At 38.6% G+C, this 27,136-nt stretch overlaps 1 protein-coding gene across 4 annotated transcripts in view; it reads right to left on the bottom strand.

The window, feature by feature from the left end:
- lef1 (lymphoid enhancer-binding factor 1) overlaps nt 1-27,136 on the bottom strand; it is a gene marked incomplete at both ends in the record, with an annotated part of 46,450 nt that overhangs the window by 4,435 nt on the left and 14,879 nt on the right. For 2 of the 4 annotated variants that reach the window (XM_079812438.1, XM_079812437.1), the window contains 6 exons: nt 8,253-8,301; nt 10,503-10,610; nt 11,239-11,401; nt 13,655-13,774; nt 14,005-14,095; nt 16,287-16,419. In XM_079812438.1, coding sequence (XP_079668564.1) covers nt 8,253-8,301; nt 10,503-10,610; nt 11,239-11,401; nt 13,655-13,774; nt 14,005-14,095; nt 16,287-16,419 — 664 coding nt within the window. Of the gene's footprint in view, nt 1-6,579; nt 6,615-8,252; nt 8,302-10,502; nt 10,611-11,238; nt 11,402-13,654; nt 13,775-14,004; nt 14,099-16,286; nt 16,420-27,136 lie in introns of those variants that run through there. The other 2 variants (XM_079812440.1, XM_079812439.1) reach the window with 2 other exon arrangements.

The following is a 27,136-nucleotide window of genomic DNA, read 5'->3' on the forward strand; positions in this document are numbered from 1 at the left end:
TGGAATGTGGGATCATCCCAGTGTTTAACCAGAAGCCATGTCTTCTCAGTAATATTGCAGAAGGACATGCAAATGCAAGTACAATCATTTATAGTGTATAATTATAGTTAAAAATCTTGCAGAAACGTCTCAATTTCGTGTTTTTTCATAAATCATTACTATTGGTCACCCTTTACGCCTCTCTGTGGGTTTTGAAGTATTTAACCAATGAAAAGTATTAAAAAGAGCTTTTGACTAAACCCTGTAACTCGATTGGCTCTTCAAACTGTCAGTCGAACCTCTTAACTCCACACGCCTCTGTCGTGAATGAAGTGCCGCTGCCGCACGCTGATTGGAGATTAGTTTACAATATTAGGGTAAATAAAGAACTGCTTCTTTGAATAAGTACAGAGTTTTCTTTCCTGGAGAAACACTATATATAAAGGCTAATGTTTTATGTGTTTGAGGAGCAGAGAAGAGCGTCTTAGGCCCAATCCCATTTTTACCCCTTAACCCTTCCCTTTCCCCTACCCCTTCGTTTTGTGCGTTCATGTGAAGGGGTTGGGGTGTCTCGATTCTCTTTTGGCTGGAGTGGTAGGGGTAAGGGCCAGATAGCCCTTCAAACTAAAATTTTTCAGGACTACACTTCGAACGAAAGGGTATGAGGAGTTTCCCTCCACCGACTACCGTCCTGCTAGAATCTGTGCATGTTGCCACTCGGGATCAATCACTTGCGTGTCGCCTGGCTGCCAGTTTCTCCGCAGCTTGCTAAACGCACTATTTGAGTGATTTGAACACATTAATAATAGTTTTTAAAATATATCTGGTCATCCTTCATAATGTAGTTTATATTTACATCACATATCGTCTGTAAACTCTTGCCGTTACCAAGGCGATAACGTATGAACATTATCGCAGCACCACAGTAGAGAACGAAACCATATCCGTATCGGCCGGCTCGGATCAGCACGGAATGAAACGGTTGATAAACAAAGAGAACAGTTTGGCCCGATGGAAAAGCGGCTTCACTAGTCTTGCATGTTCTGTATATCATTCTGTATCATCTTAGGAAACGAGCACCGTTTTATTACGTCCAAAATACAGCGCAAAACTCTGTTGGGAGTGATTAATTTGTTAAACGTGATTTCTGTTAGATATAGCCTACGCACTACATTGCTGTTCATACTGGTTAAATGTCACAGGACACGTTTTATTAGAAACGGGGTGTGATGACGTGTAATGGTATAGTAGTGGTGTCCCATTTCTTAGGGGAATATTTTCAACCCTATGCCTTGACACTCAGTTTCAAGGGGCAAGGGGAACGGGTAGGTTTAGGGGTAGGGGAAGGCAAAGGGGTATAAAATAGAATTGGGATTGGGCCTTAGTGTAGCATTTGTCATCAAGTCATAGCCAATACTCTCCTAAATAACCTGTGTGTAGCACTTTATCTTTAATAACATGAGGTTTTGGCCAAATGTCAGACAAAAAAAACTGCCCGCATAGCTACAGTAAACTTTATAACCTGTGTAATGCACTTACTGCCTCAGATGTGGCTGACGGACACAGCATGCATCTTTTAATTCTCATAAATTTTCTGTTCAAAAACCTCAAAACTCCATTTGAGCTTGATTTTGGTAAAATGTTAATAATATGGTGACAAGTTTCTGAGCATATATACATACATACATTCATGTAGGTTATTTATTATTTGCTCTTTGAACTTGAAACTGTGCTGTGTTTATTTCAGATAATTTGCCACGCCGTTTTTATACTCGATATGACCACCCTGTTTTATGAAGGCCCACCCGTCTGAACATTTCTGGCCTCGCCCCTTAGACAGACAGGCAGATAGATAGACCGCCAGGCAGATAGATAGACCGACAGATAGATAGATAGATAGACCGACAGATAGATAGATAGATAGACCGACAGATAGATAGATAGATAGACCGACAGATAGATAGATAGATAGACCGACAGATAGATAGATAGATAGACCGACAGATAGATAGATAGATAGACCGACAGATAGATAGATAGATAGACCGACAGATAGATAGATAGATAGACCGACAGATAGATAGATAGATAGACAGACAGATAGATAGATAGACAGACAGACAGACAGACAGACAGACAGACAGACAGACAGACAGACAGACAGACAGACAGACAGACAGACAGACAGACAGACAGACAGACAGACAGACAGACAGACAGACAGACAGACAGACAGACAGACAGACAGACAGACAGACAGACAGACAGACAGATAGATAGATAGATAGATAGATAGATAGATAGATAGATAGATAGATAGATAGATAGATAGATAGATAGATAGATAGATAGATAGATAGATAGATAGATAGATAGATAGATAGAGTATGGATAGACAGACAGACCGACCGACAGACAGACTTGGCTTGCTCAGTTTTTTCAACTAAATATCCAAATAAATCTAATTATTAAACTAAATTAACCATATAAACTAAATTACTGATCTAATTACTGATCTAAAGCCCACATTGTCACTGTATGATAATTGAAATGAGCTGATGACATCACCGTTTTCTCCAGAACGGCTGTACGGCTGAAGAAAATTCTGTTGCATTATTTTCCTGTTTAACACTGCAAAGCTGCTTTGAAACAATCTGCATTGTTAAAAGCGCTATATAAATAAAGTTGACTTGACTTGACAGATACAGACAGACAGACACACCGATAGATAGACAGACCAATAGATAGAGTATAGACAGACAGACCGATAGATAGAGTATAGACAGACAGACCAATAGATAGAGTATAGACAGACAGACCGATAGATAGAGTATAGACAGACAGACCGATAGATAGAGTAGACAGACCGATAGATAGAGTATAGACAGACAGACAGATAGATAGAGTATAGACAGACAGACCGATAGATAGAGTATAGACAGACAGACCGATAGATAGAGTATAGACAGACAGACCGATAGATAGAGTATAGACAGACAGACAGACCGATAGATAGAGTATAGACAGACAGACAGACCGATAGATAGAGTATAGACAGACAGACCGATAGATAGAGTATAGACAGACAGACCGATAGATAGAGTATAGACAGACAGTATAGACAGATAGACAGACAGTCCGATAGATAGAGTATAGACAGATAGACAGACAAACCGATAGATAGATAGAGTATAGACAGACCGATAGATAGAGTATAGACAGACAGACAGACCGATAGATAGAGTATAGACAGACAGTATAGACAGATAGACAGACAGTCCGATAGATAGAGTATAGACAGATAGACAGACAAACCGATAGATAGATAGAGTATAGACAGATAGACAGACAAACCGATAGATAGATAGAGTATAGACAGATAGACAGACAAACCGATAGATAGAGTATAGACAGATAGACAGACAAACCGATAGATAGATAGAGTATAGACAGACAGACAAACCGATAGATAGATAGAGTATAGACAGACAGACAAACCGATAGATAGATTGAGTATAGACAGACAGACCGATAGATAGAGTATAGACAGACAGACAAACCGATAGATAGATTGAGTATAGACAGACAGTCCGATAGATAGAGTATAGACAGACAGTCCGATAGATAGAGTATAGACAGACAGACCGATAGATAGATTGAGTATAGACAGACAGACCGATAGATAGAGTATAGACAGACAGTCCGATAGATAGAGTATAGACAGACAGTCCGATAGATAGAGTATAGACAGACAGACCGATAGATAGATTGAGTATAGACAGACAGACCGATAGATAGAGTATAGACAGACAGTCCGATAGATAGAGTATAGACAGACAGTCCGATAGATAGAGTATAGACAGACAGACCGATAGATAGATTGAGTATAAGGTCCTTAGTTACAGCTTACTATAAATTAAAAGGATTTTAGGCACAAAGGGTATCAATTATTCTGCCATTCATGGGCTTGAGGCACAGTGGACATTAAGAAGAGAGACAAGGCGCTCTCATCAGCACACAAGGGACTTTTAGTTTCTCCCTCTCATGCCTTTTCATCAAAGGCTGACTTCTGACTTCTGGCCTCACTCATCACAGGGTAAAGATGACCCAGTTCGGGCACAGCTGTCCAGCAGCACTTGCTTCACAGAGCAGGCTATGAACTCCAAAGTGGCCAGTACCTCCAACGTGCCCCACTATTGTCAACCTCAGGAACACTGAAAGCTTTCAAACCTTCAACCGACCACTCCCAATAGTACGGTAAACCTCACATAGGACTTGCCAACAACATCAAACTTGGGCAAAGAATCGCTATAAAAATCAAAAGTGAAATGCCGCAGAACAGTCAATGTCCAGGTGGCAACAAAGCAGCATGTTGAAATGTGCCAGACTGTGGTGACTCACAACCTTAGCTTCTTTGAATGACTAAGACTACATCTTCAGAGCCAGCTTCCATTAAAAGACCACCATTGTTACATGGCTTTCCCCGTTCCCAATGAAAAAAAATGCACAGTGGCAAAAAAGTAACAGCCCTGAGGGCATGTATGCCCCAGCTCAGATAACAATCTCAAAGCCTGCAAATCACAAGGGTTAGTCAGACAAAAGCTCTCACAGCTAAATCTGAGAAACAGACAGAGTTGAGAACAAGAAGAGGATGTGGAAATGTTGTACGAGCAGGAAAAGTGGGATGTGTGAGGAAGAAAATTCTAGAACCTAAAATAATCCTCCAATGTACATTTTTATTTCAAGTCAGATTTAAGGATTGTGTGTCATTAGGCATCTAAAAAAAACTGAACCTATCCTTCATACCAAAAATAAAATGGTAAAAACAGCCATGAAAATACCTCAAATGACTCGTTTTCTCCCTGAGAAATCCCCTATTTTCCATCCTGAATGCCTTACACATACATACTGAATTCCTGTGAAATATAGTAATAGATACACCGGAAATAATATTAAATAAATAAAGACTTCTAAATTAGTTTTTAATTAGTCCATTTTGACTTGTTTTCCAGTAAATTATCTAAAAATTATTAAAATAAGATTTTTTGTTTAATATGTACAATACCATTCAAAACGTTGGGGTCAGTACAATTCTTTTTAATTAAATAATTGTATTCTGTAATGACTGATTGAATTTACCAATAAAGACATTTATAGTGTTACAAAAGATTTCTGTTTAAAATAAATGCTGTTCTTTTAAACTTTCTATTCATCAAAGCATCCTGAAAGTGTTACGGTTTCCACAACGATATTAAGCAGCACAACTGTTTTCAACTTTAATAATAATCAAATTTCAAATTTTTGCACTATGTGCATGCTATTATGATCCCGTCAATTATCCAAAATGTCATCACTCTTTTTATTTAAAAGTATTCAAGCGTACATTGTCATTTGTATGGCGAATAAATAAAGACAAATTTGATGTTTCTCAGTCTGTCGGATCTGCATAAACTGACAAGCAGTGGCAATATTCTCTCTTTTATGTATATTAGTTTAAGGTTGCCACGATGAATCAGCTGGAGCGTCAATCCCCAGTTCGCTAATTACTGAATCGAAGATAGAACGTCTTTTAGCTGCGTTTCAAAGCTATTGCAGCCCACAGAAAGAGGAAAAAAAAGAAGAAAAAGAGTGTGAAACAGTCCAATTTGTGTTTGAGAGCCACGGGGTAGTGAACTGATCAACCGTAAAACCTTTGTCTTGTAGGTTTTTGTGTAGGACCATATTTGTCACATCTGTGCCGCTTTCATGGCAAAAAGATGTGGGGTGACTTAATAGGAGGGAAAATAGATAAATGTTCTCTAGAAAGTAAAATGTTCTCTTGCTCACTATAGGCTTTCACGTGACAGAGAGGATTCTCGTGTTTGTTTAGAGAACTAAATTCTTTTAGGCCAGTTGCTAGTTTAATCGCTAAAGAATTAAAAAGCACAGCACAAGCCAAATTTGCTGGCAAGGGCTTCGTTCATTCACAGGGTTGGCTAGATAACACATGGGGGCCATATGGGTGAATGCTAAAAGAGTTAGCTTACATCTGGGTCGACTCTTTCAAAAACCATCCCAGTTTCCAAATGTTCTCAAAAAAAGCGCCAGTCCAACATGGCCGTGAGCCACAGGATTGTATGTTGATGGTGCATGCCAAATATCAATGATGGAAGGAAGGAATGAATGAGGAAAGAAACCTGATAGTGTGGACTTGTTGTTCTGAGCCGATTCTGTTCTGTGATCTTTCAAACAAATGGTATATGCTCGCAAACCGTTCTTGATAAAAGCATTGGTCTTCTGAAAATACTAACGCGCCACCCAATGCCACAAGCCACACATCAGTGTACAGGAAAAGGGATGTAATGGAGTTCTTAAACAGAGTTAGGGAAGAAAAATGACTTGTCACAACAATTCCTCAGTACGTTCGGAAGAGTAAACCCAATAGCGCACACACACAATGCAAACAACAGCTTTCGTGAATGGTTGATTGGTGAACTCAAGGTTTGCCTTTAGGATTAGTCTCATGTATTTCTGATTGCTAAGAATCACATTAGAAAATAGAGAGTTAACGACATCATGACTCAATCAGACCAGAGGTACGGAAGAGGCTCTTACCATTGTTCAGATGTACGCCGTTTTCATTCTCTGGCCTGTACCTGCAGGAAATCGTAGCTTTTAATTACCAGGATGTGCCTCCAAGTAACACATTAGTCCATCTCTGGTGTTAATTGTCAATGTAGGGCCAACAAACATAATTTGCTGGCATATTTAACACATTGTTCATTAAAGAAACAGTTCAACCAATAATGAAAATTCTGTCATCATTTACTCAACCTTTATGACTTACTTTCTTCCAATGAACACAAAAGGAGAAAATCTGAATAATGTGCTCAACAAACCATAGAGCCAGAGCTCATTTAGGCCACAATCAAACGCTCTCCTTTGACTTTGTATTGCGTGAGGCTGCCTCCTTGTCATTTCTGACTTGTAGCAGCTTTTAGACATTGTTCTGTTTTTTGTTACATGACAAGGGGCACAGCAAACAAGCTAAACAAAGCGGAAATACGTTTTTATAAGCTGTCGACCCAAAAAAATGAGCATTTAAGGAGACAAAAGTGGATAAGACGTGAAGCATCCGCAGGAAGAATGGGTACATTTTGGGATCCTGACACTCAGTATGCCTGCGTGTGCAGTAAACATTTGTCACTGTTAAGTCAAATATCCAAATGTCAGTTTTATATGTTATATTTCCTGTTGCTGATTACGTTCCCCTTTAGTGGGTGTAGTTCTCAGTGTAATATAACATGCCTCAATGGCCTGTATCCACTTTTTTTTGTCCTTAAACGTTAGTTTTTTGGGTCGACAGCTTATAAAAACTTCTGGGTTTTTAGCTTGTTTGCTGTACACCTTGTCACATAACAAAAAATAGAAAAAAAAATGTCTAAAAGCTGATATAAGTCAAAAAGGAGGCAAGGAGGCAGCCTCACGCAATACAAAGTCAATGTTTTCCCCCCTGGTGGGCGTGGTTTTCAGATTATGACGCGTGTCGCGCCCGTCTCTATTCAGGAGGATTCTTGTGAATTGAATTAAATGGTTTACTGAAAAAATCTGACTCAAAAGAACGTCCATTCACAAGTTAAACATCGCTGTAAATTAGAGCTTTATTGCATTTTGTGTTATTTTGTATCCCCAGATCTCATTGTGTTCCTTAAAAGAAAAAGTCATATCCATTTGGAAAACATGAGGAAGTGTAAATGATGCCAGATCCCATTTGAATTTTTGGGTGAACTATCCATTTAACTTTATTATACACTCTACACTCTAAATGATATCATCTAGACTTGGCGCCAGATATACATTGTACAAGCACACATTGCAAATGCATTTATAAAAGGGCAAATAGCCAGAAAAGATAGAAACAATGAAGGAAGCACGTGGACTTTAAAACAGACTAATCCTAAAGACTTAATTGTGAGGAGAAGATGGAAAGATGGAGTGGTTGGATGGGGTGTACTGTTCATAATGTTGTGAAAATTACAAATTAAAGAAATATACAGATGTATTGTGGATTTTCAGGCAACCAACAAAGTCTTAAATTCATTAACGTTCATGTTGACTTTAGAAATGTGCTTTTATGGTTGGAATTCGCTGTGTGAAAGCGTATATTGAGCATGCGGTATCCCATCATAAACCACTCGCCACCATTTTCACAAACTAAGTGACATTAGCTAAGTTAGTGCGTACATTAATGAAATAGGATTAACAGCCGGGATAGATAGGTTCCTGATTCTTACCTGGGGCAGGTTCCTGGATCTTTTCCCTCTTCCGCTTCTTTTTCTTTCCCTATAAAACAGTCAGAGGAATATTTAAAGGGCTGCCACAAAAGCACGACATTTCTGCCATTTGTCAATTGACAAAATACTCAGTGTAATAACTCTAATACATTTTTTAAAATAAAATAAAAAAAAGAATAAAATCTAAAACCCCTTTTCCAATTCTTCTGGATTCCATGACCTAATCACCAATCAGAAAGTTAAACAAGAATAAAACATCTGCCCCAGCTCCAATTGACACGACAAACACTCCTCTAGAGTGAGAAGTCTGGACTGCTTTAGGATTTGTAGCTTACCCAAAATCCCCTGGCAGGATGACTATAGGTATAGATAGTGCCGCACTGTCATTTTGCAGTCCAATATGAGCCACGCTTTGGTTGCCTGCTGTAAAGTCTGATAATCCACTTATTCAGTCACTAATCTGTGTATTCTAGCCCTGGCTGACAGAACCAAGAAGCCCAGAGCAGTAGAAGCGTCGATGACAGAGCAGGGATACGCTCAGAATCCTTAGCACTATTTAATACAAGTGCTCTCCCACCACTAATATATAAGTGGAGATGAAAGTTCATCCGTCTTTGAAGTGTTTCGTTTTAGTCCTGTTGCCTTTCCATTTGGTGATTAGTGTGAAAGCCAGGTTTTAGTTTTAGCATCACATCCTGGCACTTCATATTGAGTGATATTTATGCCGGTTAAAACTTCACACCATACATTTTGGATTCAAATTCTACAAGCAACCTGCCTTGATATCTGCTACACTTGTACAAACTAAAGGAATAAAGTTAATATTGAGTACATGATTAGCATTATGTTAGCAATATGTCCTTTCTGGAAAGCCACCAGGTACAGTGACAGCTGTAAGAGTTTGAGAGCGACACTCTAAAGGCAGTTACACTGAGTAGAATGGCTATTCACATCACGTCCACATTTTTTGTCACAATAAAATGCTTATAACAAGATGTAATTGGCCTCATTCATGTACCATAAGCTGAATGAATGAATGTAAATCCTTGTGTAAACCATTCTAATTCAATACAACAACTTAAGCCAGAATGTTTTTACAAACAATTTCTTGCTATACAAATTTGTTGTTCATGTAACTGAGCCTCATTTATGAAACCTAGCAGAATTGTGTACATAGTTCATAAAAACATTCTTATGATAACGGTCACATTCCGCAAAACTTACAAAAGAGCATTTTTACCAAAAATGTACACAAATTAGTTTGTTCATGAATCAGTCGTAAAACAAATATCACTTAAATTGATACAATTTACGCAAGAACGTTTTCAAGAACAATTTACACAAGTAAAAGTGTAAAATTCAGCTAATTTCTAAACTTAATTTATGAAACTCAAGCAGAACAAATGTATGTAAATCAATCATGAAACCACTCTTATGTGAACCATCGCTTTCAATGCAACAATTTAAGCATTCATTATTTTTATATACGAACAATTAACAATTCTGCTTGTGTTTCCGAGCCTCATTTATGAAACTCGAGCAGAATGAATAGGTAAATCCGCCATAAAACCCTTTGTTTGTAAATTTGTACATATCCATTCAATGCAATAATTGACAGAAAAGCCTTTTAAACAATTGAAACAATTTGAACATAAGGCCCGATGTAACTCATTCACACAAACAATCTGAATAATCATCAATAGTAGTCGTTTGAAAACAATGATCAGCCATTTTGTTAAGGATAAGTTGATTTTTTTAAATTAAATGCAACAAATTGCTATCTATCTTGTGAATATTTGCATTATTTAAATATATATTTGAATAGGACTTTATACTTTTTTGGCAAAAGAACCTACAGTTACACTTTTACAATTTTAGTGTCGTTGTTAAACGTTACATGTAGTTACTGTAGTAATTAACTATAAATTATTCATAATTGCATGCGACTAACCCTAAACTAACCCCTATTCCTAACCCTATAGTAAGTACATTAATTATTATTACTCAGTACTTAAATGTATAATTACACTCTAACACGGACACCTTAAAATAATGTGTTACCAAACCTACTTATTTTACAACAGATTTTCTTAAGATTAACATTCGGACTACAAAACAAACAATATAGACTTGTGAATCGTGTCCTCTGCAGTAGTGATTATGCATACATTTTCACTTTATTTTACGTTCATGCAATCAACAACCAACACAACTCTCACTCTCAGGCAGTGTGCTTGTGTGGACACTTACATAATTGTCTCTGGCAGACCATCCTGGGTAAAGCTGCATATGGAGCTGCCGTTCCTTGCGGGCTAATTCGTAATACTTAGCTTGCTCTTCCCGAGATAAAGCATGCCACTGTTCGGTGCAGAGAGAGATTAGAGAGAGGGGGGGAAAAAGGTAGTCAATTACTGACATGCACTTTTAAGTTCCTTCCAAAGAGACGCGTGCTGGCGTTTGGCTAAAAATCCTTGTTAACTCAAATGTTGTGTGTGTGTGTGTGTGTGTGTGTGTGTGTGTGTGTGTGTGTGTGTGTGTGTGTGTGTGCCTGGGGGTGGAATAGAACATGATGAAGAGATTAACATGTGCAGCGATGAGAGAAGGGAAGAAAAAAAAAAAACACGAAACTTTGATTTCATATCAAAACACTGGTTTCAATTTAGCGGCGCTTTACTTCAAACCATGTCAGGGTGCAATTACCCCACACCGCCGCAAAACGGTCCTTTGCTGTGGCTAGCCGCCTCAAACCGCCGTAAAGCATTAAATATGTTTAACGGTTCCTCTTTTTTTCAATTCAGAAAAAGGAGGACTACACTCTACCAACCAGCTACCTGCCCAACGGCTCCAATTTCTGAACCGTCAGCTTGTGTGTTGGTGTACTTCTTAAATTGAGTTAGACAGAAGTGCTAACTACGATAGACCCGTTCGTGAAGGAAGTCTCGTGGTGCAAGAGACCCCAAGGCGTGACTGCGAATCAGATACGTACCCTCCGGCCGAGGATCTGATTGATTGCGGCGCTCTCCTTCAGCGTGCATTCGGCCACCACATTGGCCCGCATCTCTTTCATATACAGCATGAAAGCGTTTAGAGGTTTCTTGATGTGAGGTCTTTTGGGCTCCTGCTCCTTTCTCTGCTCATGATGAGGTTTCCTGGAGAAACAGGAGGAGGAAAGAGTTAAAAAAGGGGGGGAAGAATTAAGTGATACAGAGAAATACAAAGGGGAAAAACGCTCAGAGGGTGGTGCGAAAGCGGCTGCCACAGCGACGCCATGGCGTGTGAGAGCGCCGAATGTCTGATTCCAACCACCAATCAGAAAGCTGCATGAGAGAACAATCTGGGAGCCAGTGCCGAAAAGCTAGCAGCGGCTTTTAATTATGTCCAGTTGGGTGCTTTCATGCAAAGAGATTACTTCACCAGTAATGGCAACCAAACCTTCATATTCCCTCTCTCTACTCTACGAGAGTCCCAGTATTTCACTCCCATTGCTGATACCGCAAGCCAACTGCACGACTCGTAATCGTTGAAAGCAGATGCACCACAAATACAATTTTAGCTGACTGATAAATGGCCGATATTAAAGTCCTATAATATTTTGTCTGAATTCAAAATAAAACGCTAAGATCAACAGTTTTAAAGCTGTAATGAAACGAAAGTAGCAACAGATATTTTCATTCGTATTGTGACGTGCATCTGAGTGTACGGAGTATTGAAAAAAACGAGGGACTTCTATGCATCGGTTGTTAACTGGACTTTGAGATTTGTGGCCGTTGCTCTCAAAAGTGGAAGCAGATGAACGTGAGCTTGCAAGGGCGGGGTTTAAGTGGACTACGGTTGTGTCCGAAAGCTTAAAAATACTGCATTCCAAGGGAGGAAGGCATCAAGGCACGTCGGAATCCAATGTTAGTTTCACTTCCTGTCTCCTGAGATCCCTTCATCTGATCGATTTATGAAGGCAACATAGATGCATTCTTCTCTGACTTTGATATCCCTCAATCCTGTGCTTTCCATTCCGTGACAGTTAAAGATGGCGTCTGAAAGTTGCGGTTGGTGGTAAGTTTCTGTGTAAATGTACATTTCTAGTGAGAAATTACAATTATAGTAATTAAGTACTCACTTAATTATTACCAATGCTCATTCTACTTTTTGTAGATCATTAAAGCATAGAGAAGAAAGCCTGTTCAAAATCAGTTTTGGACAGTTTTTTTCTGCCTAAGGCCCCAATATACTTCAAACGAAATCGAAGAACGAACTGATATGATGTCATTTCGTACAAAATCTGTTTTGTGTTCGGTTCAGGAGTTCGGGAAAGTTCGCTCTGGCTGGTAAACACCTTCGACACTACCATTGGTCCATGGCAATTATGTAATAGGTAGGTGTGCGCTGAGGCTCCGCCTTCTTTCACGTGGAACTTGGGTTAGGGTTAGGGTCGAGGTAGAAAAGGAAGTTGTACTTCTGATGAAATGAGACACTGACACATGTTTACTCCTGTAAAGCTGTGTGCTTTTAAGCAATCTATTGTATAAAGATATAAATAAACGTGACGTGACTTTACTGGAGTGCCGGATTGCAGAGCGCATGCAAACATATTCACGTTGCTTTGATCAGTTGCTTTTCTTACGCTTTCTTTAAAAAAAATGCTTGCTGTTTTTTCATTTTTGTTGTGTTTATTTTCTTATTGGGAGGAAAGCGCGCAGCACATATTTACATATTCATCTAACCGCCACTCTCATCAGTATGGGTGGCATCGGATGTTCGCTAACAGTATATCACTGCTCACGTATTTCAGACTTCTTTTTACTGCCAAGCGAAGAACGAAAAAGACCTTCGCTGTGAGTATATCAGGGACTTTAGTCCTCGGCTGATAAGGCAGCGAGGCAACAAGTCAGCTGCCTAAGTTTTCAGGCGCAGCCTAAATTATTGGAGAAGTCCTGCAAACATCACCAGAGAGAAGTCCCCGGAAGGACCAGTTATAACAATTTGATTAAATATTACAAGGTCAGAAAAAATAAACAATATGCACAGATGGATTGTTCACAATTAAGATCTATAATATGCATGAAGAAAATCAATAGTGTGGAATTTCATGCCAACTTTAAATGCTAAAAGCGAATTGAAAAATGGAAATTAATTTAAAGATTTATTAAATATTTTATATAATGTTCTTAATACTGTTTTTAAAGATTAACTTTGACTGTTAGATGACGAGAACATGCACAAATAAATATACCATCTCAGCCAATATTTCCAACATTAACCAATACCAATAAATTAAAACAAAACCATCTCTAATAATGGCCAATAATCAATGCAGTGTAAATATGTGTGTTATCAGGGAACAAAGACATTGATTGTATTTTTAGCATGCTGTAGAAAGCTTGCAGCTGAATGGACAAGACACTCACATGTGCATCAGGTCTGTGTCGTGCTGCGGTTCGTGTTTCACCTGCGGGTTGACAATGGCGGGATGGGGGATTCCCGTGGCATGGGGTCCAGGAGGGCCTGGTACCATGTGATGAGAGAACCTGAAAGTGAAAAATAATGCGTGTGGGTTCAGGTGTCATTTCACCATCCATGAAGTTTCATGCTTTAAAAAAAAATAAGTCTATGTAGCCAGTGTATGGAATTTCCTGTCTCTACTTTACACAAATTGCTCTAAAACAACCTGATCTGCTTACGTCAAAACCATTCGTTTCACGGTTGTCGACAACCGATGCTCTCTTAAATGTAACTGATTGGCCATGTGTGCACTCACCATCCCAGAGGAGGGGTCATCTGTCCAACTCCGCCAGGGGAGAGGGAGTAGAAATTGGAAATGTCCGGTCCAGGATGATGCCTGGGCATACCTGCTTCAGGATTCAAGAAGAAGCGGATGAGAAAACGACAGTGGCGTGTGTTAGTGTGAGACAGGCACATCTGGAAAACAGCAGTGTGACATCAATGTGTGCTGCACAGTTGGGCCCTACGGTCCGGTGCGGTGCATAAGCGGATCATGGGATAATTAGGAATGCTTTTGCGCTGTTCTAATAAGCCCCGCTGATATGATTCATGCTGCTTATGGATGTCAGTTGGCCTGCGGTACTAAGCTTCTCAACTTCACCCAAAACACACGCGTGCACTGCACACTCACACAAACACACATTTGCACCAAGGTCAAGACTGTGTTTGTGTATGAAGACTTAAATCGAGGAGGGAAAAGTGAAGTAAGGCCCTAGGGCTAAATTAAACTGTCAAAGGGGTGTCCGTGGATGACAACAAAGCCCTAGGGATATATACACACACAGCAAGAACATTCCGTTTAAAAACAACCCCTGCATCATTTTTCTCTCCATTGTTTCACATGGAGCTCAGAATGTGTGGTCTGTTACTGTGAAAGGCTAAAATGGGTATTAAATTACTGCGTTAAGTACTAGATAACAACATTGTCTTCTTCATGCACAGCCTAGGTGACATAAGCGAAGAAGGAAAATCATTGCAGAAGGATTATGAAAATAAACATTTAGTTTTTACTTTGGAATAATATGCACAGTGCGATCAGGAATGTGTAAATGTGGTCCACTTTGACTTCATGTCGACTATCTTTGCTAAGTAAAAAGACTGAAACGTTACACTGCACATTTACCTGAATTCTCACTGGAAAAAAGATATTGAAAAGGCTAATCTTTCCCATTTTCTTTGTGTAAGTGTATTATCCATTCCGCCCTCAGCGTATTATGTCTGATGAATAAATGACTCCATGTTTGTGTTTGTGTATGAAAACAGGGCAAGTTTTGGATCATTGGCCAATCTGCTTATGGCGTGCAGCCTCATTCAGGCTATTTATAGCTCTCCAGACCTCCTTCACTTCATCACATCCTGTCTGCTCTCTCCCTCGTCGGTTGCCACAGAGGTGAGTGTTAGCCGGAAGGAGCACATATGGAGTTGGGTTTGCGTGCAACAACGCCTGCCAAAAATCTCAACGCCCCTTTTAAACTTTAACCCCACCTCCTTTTACAGACTTGGGGGAAATAGGATTCTACTGTTAGCTTATTAAAGTGTAAGTGTATAGTTAATGTCTCTTCGGATCAGTGATATTACAAAAACAGTGCTTAAAAGCACCAGGAAATAACATTCCAACAGACTTAAAGGGATAGTCCACTCTAAAATGAAAACTCCATCATCATTTATTAAGCCTCATGTCATTCTAAACCTGCATTTACTGTGGAACAAATTTTTTTTATATTTTGTAGAATGTTGTTAATCAATCTTTTGACGACCAATACGTTTCATTGGTCTGAATAAAGAAAAACAATTCTGAAAAATCTTATATTGTTCCAAAGTATAAAGTCATATTTGGCCACCATGAGGGTGATTAAATGACATTTTTAGGTGAATATAAAATAATTTTTAACCCATATTTTTTACCAGTTTCTCCTTAAAACTACATCATTAAAAAAGTAATAACTTAATTCGCCTATACAAAACAATTCTCTTTTCCGCTGATGTAACCAAAATATTAACGAATAATATCAAAGCCTACATTTCAATACAATAAAATGCATTAAATCAAGCTCTGCCCTAAAAAAAATTTCAGCAAAATATTCTGAAATGTCAAAATAGGTTTCATGTATTTTGAATGCGGCTTCAGATTAAAGGTTATGTCTTTTTTCATGTTAAACGATGTTAGCCCAACATAATGGTTAATTGGTGAGCTTCTCATTTACTTGATCTACAGATCCTATTTCTGTCCAAAATAGTTTATTTATGAGATATGTGCACAATATCGAAATGAGCCTAAAGTCAAAGTTGCGGCGGGCTTATCAAAGCTAATTGGTACTGGTTGCAATTCTGAATTTTGATTATGTAATTTAGTTTTATGTGTATTTGTGTAGCTCATGGATATTATAGTTAACTAAAATACAAATAAAACCATTTAATACTTAAAGACATTATCCTCATCGGTCTGCGTATTAAGTCATATTTATGGCTGCTAAGTTGTGATTTTATATGACTTTTAGGTTGCAATGAACAACATTTGTGCAGTTTGCATGCGTTTACCTTGCTTGGGATTGATGTCCTGTGGGTGGTGTCCCGAATGTGGGCCGGGGGCGAAGTGCTCATCGCTGTATGTGATCAGAGGGGTGAGGGGGTGAACGGCATGGGACGGCTGAACCACTGGCACCTTATTTGACTGCAAAACACAGAGGAACTGACATTGTAATACATCAAATATGACCGAGGCATTCAGACTAACAAATGGGCAAAAAAGTTGAGCATTCACACTTCCAGCTCACCAACGATGATGTGTGGATTGTCTACCGCAGTACTTTGGGGCAGAAACGAATGAATAAAGAAGGGGGTTGGGAGAGACAGAGTGTGGGTTAGAGGAGGAGAGAATGAGAAACAGGGAGGGAGGATGGGAACGCCACAGGGCAGAGGCAGACCAGAGGTCTCGGGGCTGAAGATCAAAGGGAATCATTAGCCAGTGAATAAGGGAGTTCATTACAGAGCCCCGGCCGTCTGCGGTGGAACTAAGCAGGGTTAATCACGTCAGCAGCGGACTCAACACACACACACACACACACACAGCTCTGAGCTGACTCACAAAGCAATGCTCAGCACACCACAAAAGGACATCAAGTACACAGTGTGCAAGAACATGTAGCAATTTTTCAGATAATTGGTGAGCTTCTCCTTTACCTGGTCTACAGATGATCTATTTCTGTCCAAAATAGTTTATTAATGAGATATGCGCACAATGCTGTAACTGCCAAACTTACTTGAGCTTAAAGTCAAAGTTGGGGCATGTCAATTAAAGAATCAGAGGAAGCTAAGTGGTGCTATTTTGACTATAGAATTTAACTTTATATGCATTTAAGTAGCTCATGGATATTATAGTTAACTAGAATAAAAATAAAACCTTGAAAGAACATTTTTGGCACTTGAAATAAAACTTAAACTTGTTTTTTTTTAGCTAGCTGCCACAGATCAACATTTAGTTGAACTTGATGTACTAAAACTGAAATAAAAATAAATACTTTATAGACCAAAAAACACAAGATAATTAATAAACTATCTAAAATGAAAGTATAAATATAAAAACCATTTAAAAAACTATAGTAGAATCTAAATCAACACTGGTGTTGCTCTGATAGCAATAAAGCTTGGAGAAAAATATTTTTTATGAGGAGACAAATCGATTTCCCGTTGATCAGTGTGGTAGCATGAGAATGATGAAATAACATAACACATGCACATCCCTGCACCCTTCATATATTTGCACTAGCGCTATAAAAATGGTCCTGTATTTGTTAGCAAGTAAAAAAAGTCACTCATTACATTTGTTCATTGTGAGTGGGAAATTCCCAGGAAGACTTGAAGGCAGCTTATAATCAAAATCACATTTCAACAAATGCATTAAAAATGTCCTATGAAATCAATCTGAATACAAAAACATGAAATCCCTTAGAAAGAAAAGTCAAAAATCAGTAATTGATTGCACACAGCTCCTTAAAACTTAATTTAGGTTCAGCTGTATTGACTCTCCATTTGCAGAACTTTACCCATCTCTCTTGGGTAAGAAGCGGCCCACCCGTGCCACAGGCAAAACTCCCACAGGCATGAATGAGTGGTTTGTCCTAATTCGGGAGCAAAGGTTGCCGTTTCCGACCAGCTAATTGGCCAGAGAGGCAGGTGTAGGGTGCCATTTCCTCGGCAGACGTACGGCTGTAAAACCATGGGGAGGGAAGAGTGTGTCCGTGTGCCTTTGGATGGGGGCGTTATCTCGGAGTCTCTCAGAAACGGGAGCGTCTGAGAGGGAGGACGATGATATGAATGGCATTTTCTGGAAAGATCTCAACTCTGATAGACAACACTAGGAGTTCCAAACTCGTCAGAAACGCCTACGTTTTCAAAGCTATTTTTTGGGAGTCTTGAGAATAGTACGCTGATGATACACAACTATATATTTCTTTATTACTCCATGCTTTTGAAAATGCCCGATGTAGGACATGCTCCTTGATCCTTTGTTGGTCCTGGAAAAACAAATATAGTCCTAACCCTATCCCTAACCCAAACCCTATTAAAACCAAAGCAAAATGTTAGGTTGGTCATGTTATTGAAGCCCTATGCTGGGAAAATTGTTCCAAGACCAACAAGGATGTTGAACCAGGAGCATGTCCTATTTGACAAAATCAAGTAGGGGTGTAGCAATAGCAAATATTATAATTAACCACTTTTAGAAGGTTATTTCGCCCCACTTTTGGGGTTATAATAACTTAAACGTATATAAACTTTGCTTTACTTCACTGCAAAGGAAACAAATTGCAGCCAGCTGAAATGTCATTTTGAGACCAAGAACAAGCCTCTGCCAACAGTTCACATCTGTATTCAATCGAACAAACTTGAAATTGGTACTGGCCAAACGTTATGTGCACAATTAATATTCATGACCCAGGCTGACAAGGTTTATGATGGGTCAGATTCTGTCAGATGATTATTTGTGTGTTGTTTATCAATACGATGGCTAGTATTATAATCTATACAAGTGAATTCACATGCTTCAAATTAAACTGGGCATAAACAAACAAACAAATAAATAGCAGTGTTTCCGCTACATTCATTCTTCCATGGCGCGCTGTGACTCCATGTTGCTTCAAGTGCATCATTCTGCGCACGGGCTGCACATAGGCACTTTGCCGCTCTATAATACATTGGTGCCTTTCATATTACAATACTTTTGCGCAATAAAATATTATTAACAGCCGTTCTGTCCCATCTATCATATGTTGCTGCCTCATTAAAAACTGTACATTTAAAATGTTCATTTTCATTTTATAGAATATACTAGATTTAATAAAATGCACTCATGATTTTTCTAGAGAATAGCTATTACACATTTTCTGAAAGAGTACTGAATCTCCTGATCAAAAGATGCGAGGAAGAAGCAAAAACAAGTGATAGATGTAAGCAGATGTAAAATAACACGTTCATCAGCATTAAGCAGTTGAAATGTCGACCCAAGACGAGCTATAGGACTGTGAAGCAATATACTCTGGGGGTCATGAAAATTTTAGGAAAATTATCAAATTAGTGACTGGCAACTTGAAAAAAAAACAACAACATGCTGGTGGGGAAAGTGTTAATAAAATAAAAACAATAATAAACCATCTGCTTGGGTCTTTTTGCAGAAATAAAATAAAAGTTAGCTTGTTAAATATTCAGGTCATTATCTGGTTTGAATAAAGGTTCAACTGATGGGCAGAGGTGACAGCTAATTTGGACAAGTAGTTTTAAAAAGGCTCTTTTGCTACCTTAAGGAAGCAAACCTCATCCCTGACTCGCCCTCATTACTAATATGTGACTGGGGGGCAGAAGCTACTGTGAAAGGCCTTCACTGGAAGACTGCACGATAGCATCCTTACCCCCTCTTCATTTTACGCCTCTCAGCTCTTATTGGCTTTTCCTCTGGGAGAGAGATAAGAGGCAGGCATATTTTTCATTTAAGCCCCTAGTCTCTGTCTCAGAGTAAAGGAGAAAAAGAGATACCAAGGAGTGGAGGAAGAACTTAAAACAGTTGGAGTTGAAGAAAGGGGGTTCACGCAAGCCTCACAGAAAAGACACCACAACTCTACAGTATGTCAATACGGGGTCCTCGACTTACGGCAGGCATGAAGAGTGGGAGCTGGCACTTTGCGTTCCACCTTATTCGATCGGGGACTCTTTTATGTCCTCTCAGTCGCAGCTGTCAGAGCCCATTTCTCTCAACTTCTTAATAATCTGCCATCTCAGAGCATTGCATGAAGCTAAAATTCCAGCAGGGAACCTCAAGACAGCAGTGCCAATTCGTAGAGGCCCCGAGGCACAACCTTGAAAAATGTTCACTCTTCCGAAAACGAAGAAATAAAATGTCATATTTAAAATACATTCAGCTTTCCAAAAATGTGGTTGCTTTTAATAAACGAAGGCAGGGTTTGGTTCTGTTGGCTTTCTGTGGTCTTGAATAAAAGTCACGCAGGGTGATTCACCACCACTCAAGGCCATTCAAATCCTTCCAGGTGGTTTGAGATCACAGACTGCGCCACCCAGTTCCCAACCCGTCTCAATGGCATATTAAACTAAAAACACTTTCGCCCAACCCGAGCAGGAAGTGGCCGGACACCCCGACTGCCCACAGGAACCCGGGTCGGACGGTGCCATGGCGATTTATCCCCAAGGATCTCAAGGGCCAGATTTTTCACAGGCCAGGGCGGCAGAATATAGCACGGACGTGCCTCCCCCCAGTTCTCTCTTTATTATGAAGAAAAATAATAGGCTTAGGTTTTTCTATTCATATTTGCAGAGAGGCGGTGCCGATTGAAAAGAAGCATGTCCATTTAGGATTTTATAAGCAGGTCTGGCCAAGCCTGCCTCTAGAGCCCCTCAGATGTGGTTTAAAAGAAATTTCATTGTGCAGAACTCAAGCTGGCCCTGGGCCTGCAGAAAATCCAGAGGAAAGAGGGAAAAGCGAGAGTGCGGGAAATGGCAAAATTGGGCGCAATGAGTTGGGAGACAAAATGGACACTGTTCAGCTCAACAACCTCTCCAAAAAGCACCTCTACTTCAACCAATCAGCACTAAACGCTGAAAGCTAATGAAAATTGTCATGTCTAGCTGATAACCCCTTTTCTGTCTTTCACAGCAGGTTGAGGTTTACCATCCAGATTTGGCTTTCCTAACCCAAAACCAGCTCTGTTAGCCAAACGCCCTCTGCTTTCCTTCCCAAAACCAAACCAGGCTCATTGAAAAAAACCTGTCTGTGGTGACATTTCTGCAAAGTGACATTAAGTTGCTTCTTGCATGTTTCGCAACACTTTCAAAGTGAAATGTCCAGTGAGTAGCGCAAAAAACACATCAACTTTTATCCCAGACAGATTAACTTGAATCTGGCAATGTGTTTGTTGTTGTATTAGGGTTGTAAAAAGTACCAGTACTTCGGTGCCAAGTCGGCGGTACTGAAATTGAAAAAATGTGACGTTACCAGCATTTTGGGCGCTGTTGAGTAGATTCGGACTAACTTAAACACCTCTGATTGGCCATTGTGTTCATGCGCTCAACAGATATCTCTGTGATCAACGCTTCAAAAACATGTTGTAAATGGACATCTTTGACACGCTTCAAGCGCTTACACAGATACACACAGGAGCCTTTGAAAAGCCTCTGTCAAAGGTGTTTAAGTTGTACATATCGCGGCAGTTCAGGAAGGAAATGTCTGGTGAGTTGCACTAAAAGGTTAATGCTCGATCAAGTTTTAAAATAACGTATCACCTACACTAATCCTGACCCTAAACTGAACCAATAGTGTTGACAGAAGCAAACGCGAGATAAACCATATTTGCTGAAGCAACCATGCTATTTTAGCCATTTCTACAAGACTTCACTGTAAAATCGAATTAGTTTGACTTACTTAAAAAAACAGATTGCCTTAAAAAAAAAAACAAGTAAAGTGAAATAGGAATAGTATGTTGTGCTGACAAACGCTTAGTTAGTATTGTTCACTTACACAAGAGTTCTAGTAACTAAAAAAGAACTGTAGAGAGTACTTTCACTTTAGATTTACTCTGGACTTAGTATAGCTACCATTGTTGTTACCGTTGTTGTGTTTTGATGCTGAGTGTTGAAGTCTGTGTATTACTTCTCTTCCTTTGAAACCAAATAACTGATTTCTTGTTGCATCACTGCATCAGAAAAGGAGTTATAATAATATGAATGTTTCCAAGTGCCCAACCAAAGTGAACACTGATCACCATAATGGTGAGTAGTTGTTGTTTTTTTGGCTTGACAAAATGGCACTCAAACTAATCAGTTAATCTTAACTTGGGTTTTCTGAGTAAACAAGGAATAGTATGTGAATAATACAGATTACTAGATTTTTACAATTAAGACAAGACATTAAGTAAAGTTAACTAAAAAGTGTTAGTTAGAATCACTGTTGGATTTTACAGTGCTTGAGCTTGTTTATCTCAACTTGACAGAAGCAAATTTTGATTTGTACCCGATCGTTGAGTTACAGAGCAAGTCTACTACATCAGATATATTAATCATACATATGGAGCTGGTTATGTGGTGCAAATGTCTAAATAGATTAGTTTACAAGTAAAGGTGTTCTGATGTCTTATCATAATATTGTGCAAGAAACTTTATGAAAATAAGTCTTTATTAACAGATAATCCATCTCTGTATTCTGTAATCATAATATGTGTTAAAGTAATATGAAAATTGTTGGTGTTTTACTGCCACTAGTGTTAATTCCAGCTGGAAACTGCAGTTATATACTTAGTATGAGTATTAGGTATGTAGGTAGAGGCACAATTTTCCAATCTTCCCATGTTGCCCAAAACATTGTCAGTGTTACCAACAAGCAGGTTTTTTTTTTCAGTTTTTTTTTTCCGCACCACCAGCCCTTTGTCATCCACTCAATTATCTCATTTCCGTGGTGTTGGGGGGAGGGGGGTGGGTTATAATAATCGCTTCCCTCTACTGTAATTTATATGCAATGAGGACTCCTCATGCCCGCGGCTGCAATAAAGCGGCTGTGTGAAAGAGCGCAAGGTGTTTTGCAAACATTCAGGAGTTGGCAACTTAAGTGATAACGACAGATTGCCATACAGCAACAAATCTAGATGAAATCCTTCTATACTGTACGAGAGAGATGCCCACACATGAATTTTAGAGTGAATGCAATGCATGCATAGGTAGGTTCAAACCATATACATTTAAGTTGTTCTGGGTTCAACAATGACGATAACCACATAAAATATATTCAATTAATCCACTTTTTCCCGCCAAAAAGCAGTAGTTTAAATGTATTGCATATAACTTTGCACAGACAAGGTCAGTAAGCGATTCTATCACACTAGTCTTGTCTATGTCAGCATGTATAAGTCTTGTGGATGTACTTTTGAAATAGTGTGTATTCATTCACAAATATATGAATGAATAAATTAATTTAATCCAGTGGTGTTGTGCAGGAAAAAAGTAATAAAATAACAATAAAATAATTGTAATAGGAATGAGTTCAAATTAACTTGTGCAGTAAATTGACAATAACACATATTTAACCCTGAAAATCAGAATAAACTAACCAAAAAAACTAAAGATTGTTGTGAAATAAGTGACTTGCATTAGGTGTGTGTCTATTGAAACATTTGACAAAACAGTCCAGTCCTGAATAGAAACACACCCTGTACTACCAGCCAAAACAGTTCTCGCCCACAAACACACACACACAGCCCAGGTGTTCATACTCGCATCCCATTGGTAGAAATGCATGACCTTTAAATAACAAAAGATAAACACACACAGTGCTCACTCAATTCGATATATTGGCCCCTTTAAAGCCCCAGTAAGTGAGCAACCCCAGTGCTGAGACGCCCAAAATAAAGCGGCCCCTAGTCTAGAGCGGTGAGTTATAAATGGAATGTGATATTGGCAGGATGGCCCGTTGGCTCTGGGGCTTAATGTAACCAAACCCAATTAATGAAGAGCTCTCATGGCACATGCCACATGCCCAAGGTAACGATACAAACAAGAGGAGGAAGTGAAGGGTGGATGGAGAGTGAGAGAGGTAGAGGAGAGGGGAACGAATGGTGGAAAGCCTGCCCTAAAGGCTTTAAAAGAAAGAGAGTGAGCGAAAGACAGACCTTATTTTAATCATTCTCAGGGACAAGTCTATTTTGAACATTGGTGTTGGAACCTGGATGTTACACCCACAAAAAAAAAAATTATTTAAAAAAATAAAAGTAAAAATGAAAATGGTATATTTAAATAAATAAATAAATAAATAAATAAATATACACACAGTACATTTTACAGTTTATCAAGTGGTTTGTACAGAAGAAGTAAATTAAAAAATAAATTAATTAAATTAAAGAATATATACAATTATAATTTTTTATTTAAAAAAAATATATATATTAAAAAAAAGTAATTTTTTTTTTTTTAAATTCACATTTTGTGTGTTTCTGGGGGATTTTGTTTAAAACAAAACCAAATAGAATTTTTTTTAATACAAATATTTAGCATTTTTTGTAAAACAAAAATAATTAGTACCATAAAATAATGAATAATTATAATAATTAATAATAATAATAATAATAATAATAATAATAATAATAATAATAATAATATATATGGGGTTTTACAACAACAACAAAAAAATCTGTATTTTTAGTAAAAACTAAAATAATTACTACAATAAAATAATTTATAATCATAATAATCCTCATCATCATCATCAAATAAAAAATAATAATAAATACAATTTATTTAGCTGTACCAACTCTTAAATTCAAGTTCAAAGCATGGCATTGAGAAATTTGACAGCAGTGCACCAGCTGTCATCTGCAATAGTCGAGCAGAGGAGCAGAACATCAAACATCTCACCCATTAATGGCCCAGAAAACCACATCACCGGCATATGCAGCGCTGCATTCTGACAGATGTGAACCATAAAACAAACACAAATCTGATACATAAACGCTGGAACTGCGCCAACCTGAGGCGATACACGGACGAGGGATTTAAAGCTCACTGAGAATAAAATACAATATTTATCAAGACAATAAGGCGACAATAATGGATTAAGTGGAAAGTGAAAAGGGTTGAGTGTGGGCTGTGATGACAATTGACACACTGTGTTTACAATAGTATTGTATAGCCATTGCTGATTGGTTGTGAGGTGACATCGTCACAGTTTTGCATTGCGTGGAGGTTTTATATAAGGGTTTGGCAGAGTCCTCAACATCCTGCTGCACGTTCACCTTGTGGCTTACGCAGGGCTCATTTTCACAGCAGGACCTGGTCACTTCAAAGAGCCGCCGAAAGGTCAAACATTCCACTGGAGTGGACCGGTCAGCGGGCAATGCAGCATCCACTGGCCAAGCACACACACACACAACCTGCCATGAACATGCATTCTGACACAACAGCCACGCACATTAAACTTTAAAAGCCAGCGTGACTTCTACATGCCAAACACACATTTCGTGATCCTCAGAATGTTGTTGGAAGAGCGGAAAGCATGTGAATGAACACTTGTTTATTTCTTCCTTTCATACTGAGCCAGCTCTCACTCTCACTCGGTTATTTATGGCAGGCCGATACTCCAACATAATCACACTGACCAATCGCTGCTATCTTTACAGACAAGGAAAAGGAAGGAGCTCAGTCGCAAAAGCACAAATTAAAGGACTGCTAAAATGTACAGCAGACACACAAAGTCTATTAACATTACAACCCAAAACATTAGTGCGTCACTTGTCCTGCACCAATTGTGCTACAGACATGAATAATCCTTCAAATCATGCAGCTCGAGTACAGGCACACTATTATTATTCTCAAGCGCGATTTTTTTTGTTAAATGGAACCTTTTCACATTTCCGGAAGTCATGTTGGGTTACAGCAGTGAACAGGAGACAACAGAAAATATAATTTTTGCATTTGCTTGTGCTCTAAAAGCAAAAGAAAAAATCTGCAATAGCGTTTCCACATCTTTCCAAAAATTATTGAGAGATTCATTACAGCAGTCAGAAGAGAAAGAGAAAAAGATGTCAAAGTTGTTAATTTGTTTTTTTGTCATTTACTTCCAAGGTAATATAACAAAGTATTGCGCTATAAATGTGTGTTCTTTAAAAATAAATTATTATGGCTGTTAAACGATTAAATCGCATCCAAAATAAAAGTATGTTTACATAATAAATTTATATAAAATAAAAACTTTATTAAAATATCATTTAACAAAATAAACAAATTAAGAAAATAAAACTGCATAAAATTTAAATGCAAAAATAAATACACTTAATATATTATTCTATTTGAACATATATAAATAACTAATATTTAATGTTTTGTTTTTTATTTTATTTAAACATTTTTAAATTAAACATTTAAATTCATATTTACTTTAATCAATACTTTAAAATAAATACATAGATCAAATAAATAGTCTTTTCAACAGAAATAATTTGTACCACCACAATGCAAAGAGCATTCAGAATCATTAACAAAAACAAAAAGCTATTTAAACTTAAACATTTCAACTCCTCAATTTCTGTGACAGTTTATCCGCATGATAATGGCTCAGAACACCTAACTGCAAAGCAATCACCAAAAACACAGCATCATGGCAGTGTTTCATATCCGTTTTCCTTCTACTACAAAAATAAAGGAGGAAGCAGTGGAAGAGATGTCAAGTTCTAGAGTCTTTTCTGAGCAGGCGTTTGAAGGAATGGGATTTGCCTGGCATGTGCAGACGGTGTGTGCCAGCACATTCACACAGGTATACGGCACATAAATGGCTGCCACTCTGGATTTGGGAGGAACTTGCAGCGAGGGGAGAATGAGACCTGTGGGGGAGCTTGTGATGGAGGGGTGGAACAATCCGCTCCCTCGCAGGCTCAGGTTAATGTTTGAGTGAAGAAGCGGGGATCCTCTGCCGCACGTGTGTTTGTTACTGAGCGCGTACACGTGTGAGCTCGCAAACCATACCTGCAACATCAGAGGTACTGGGCTGTAGTGAATGGAGCTACTTCAGATGCCGGGTAGTGACCTAGTTTCACACTCTCAGCAACAAAGCCTGAGCTTTACGGCCCAGAGTTAGGGATTGAGATGAGAAGAAAAGAGGAAGCAGAGCAGGGGGAGGGTGGGAAAGAGACAGAAGTCTACACCGGTTGAAAGCAAATTAACATAGCAGAAGATGTGGATTTCTGCTCTGCACATATCATAAACATTCAATGGTTGCATGCACACAGTACACACGTTTTCATCGGGCACTGCAACGGTCGTGATATGACATCTCGCTCTGTCGCGTCTTTTTTTAAAACAAACTCAACATATAACAATAATAATAAATCCAAAATAAAACATTTTTA

Source organism: Gobio gobio (genome assembly GCF_949357685.1).
Source record: "Gobio gobio genome assembly, chromosome: 3".
NCBI classification, from domain to species: Eukaryota; Metazoa; Chordata; class Actinopteri; order Cypriniformes; family Gobionidae; genus Gobio; species Gobio gobio.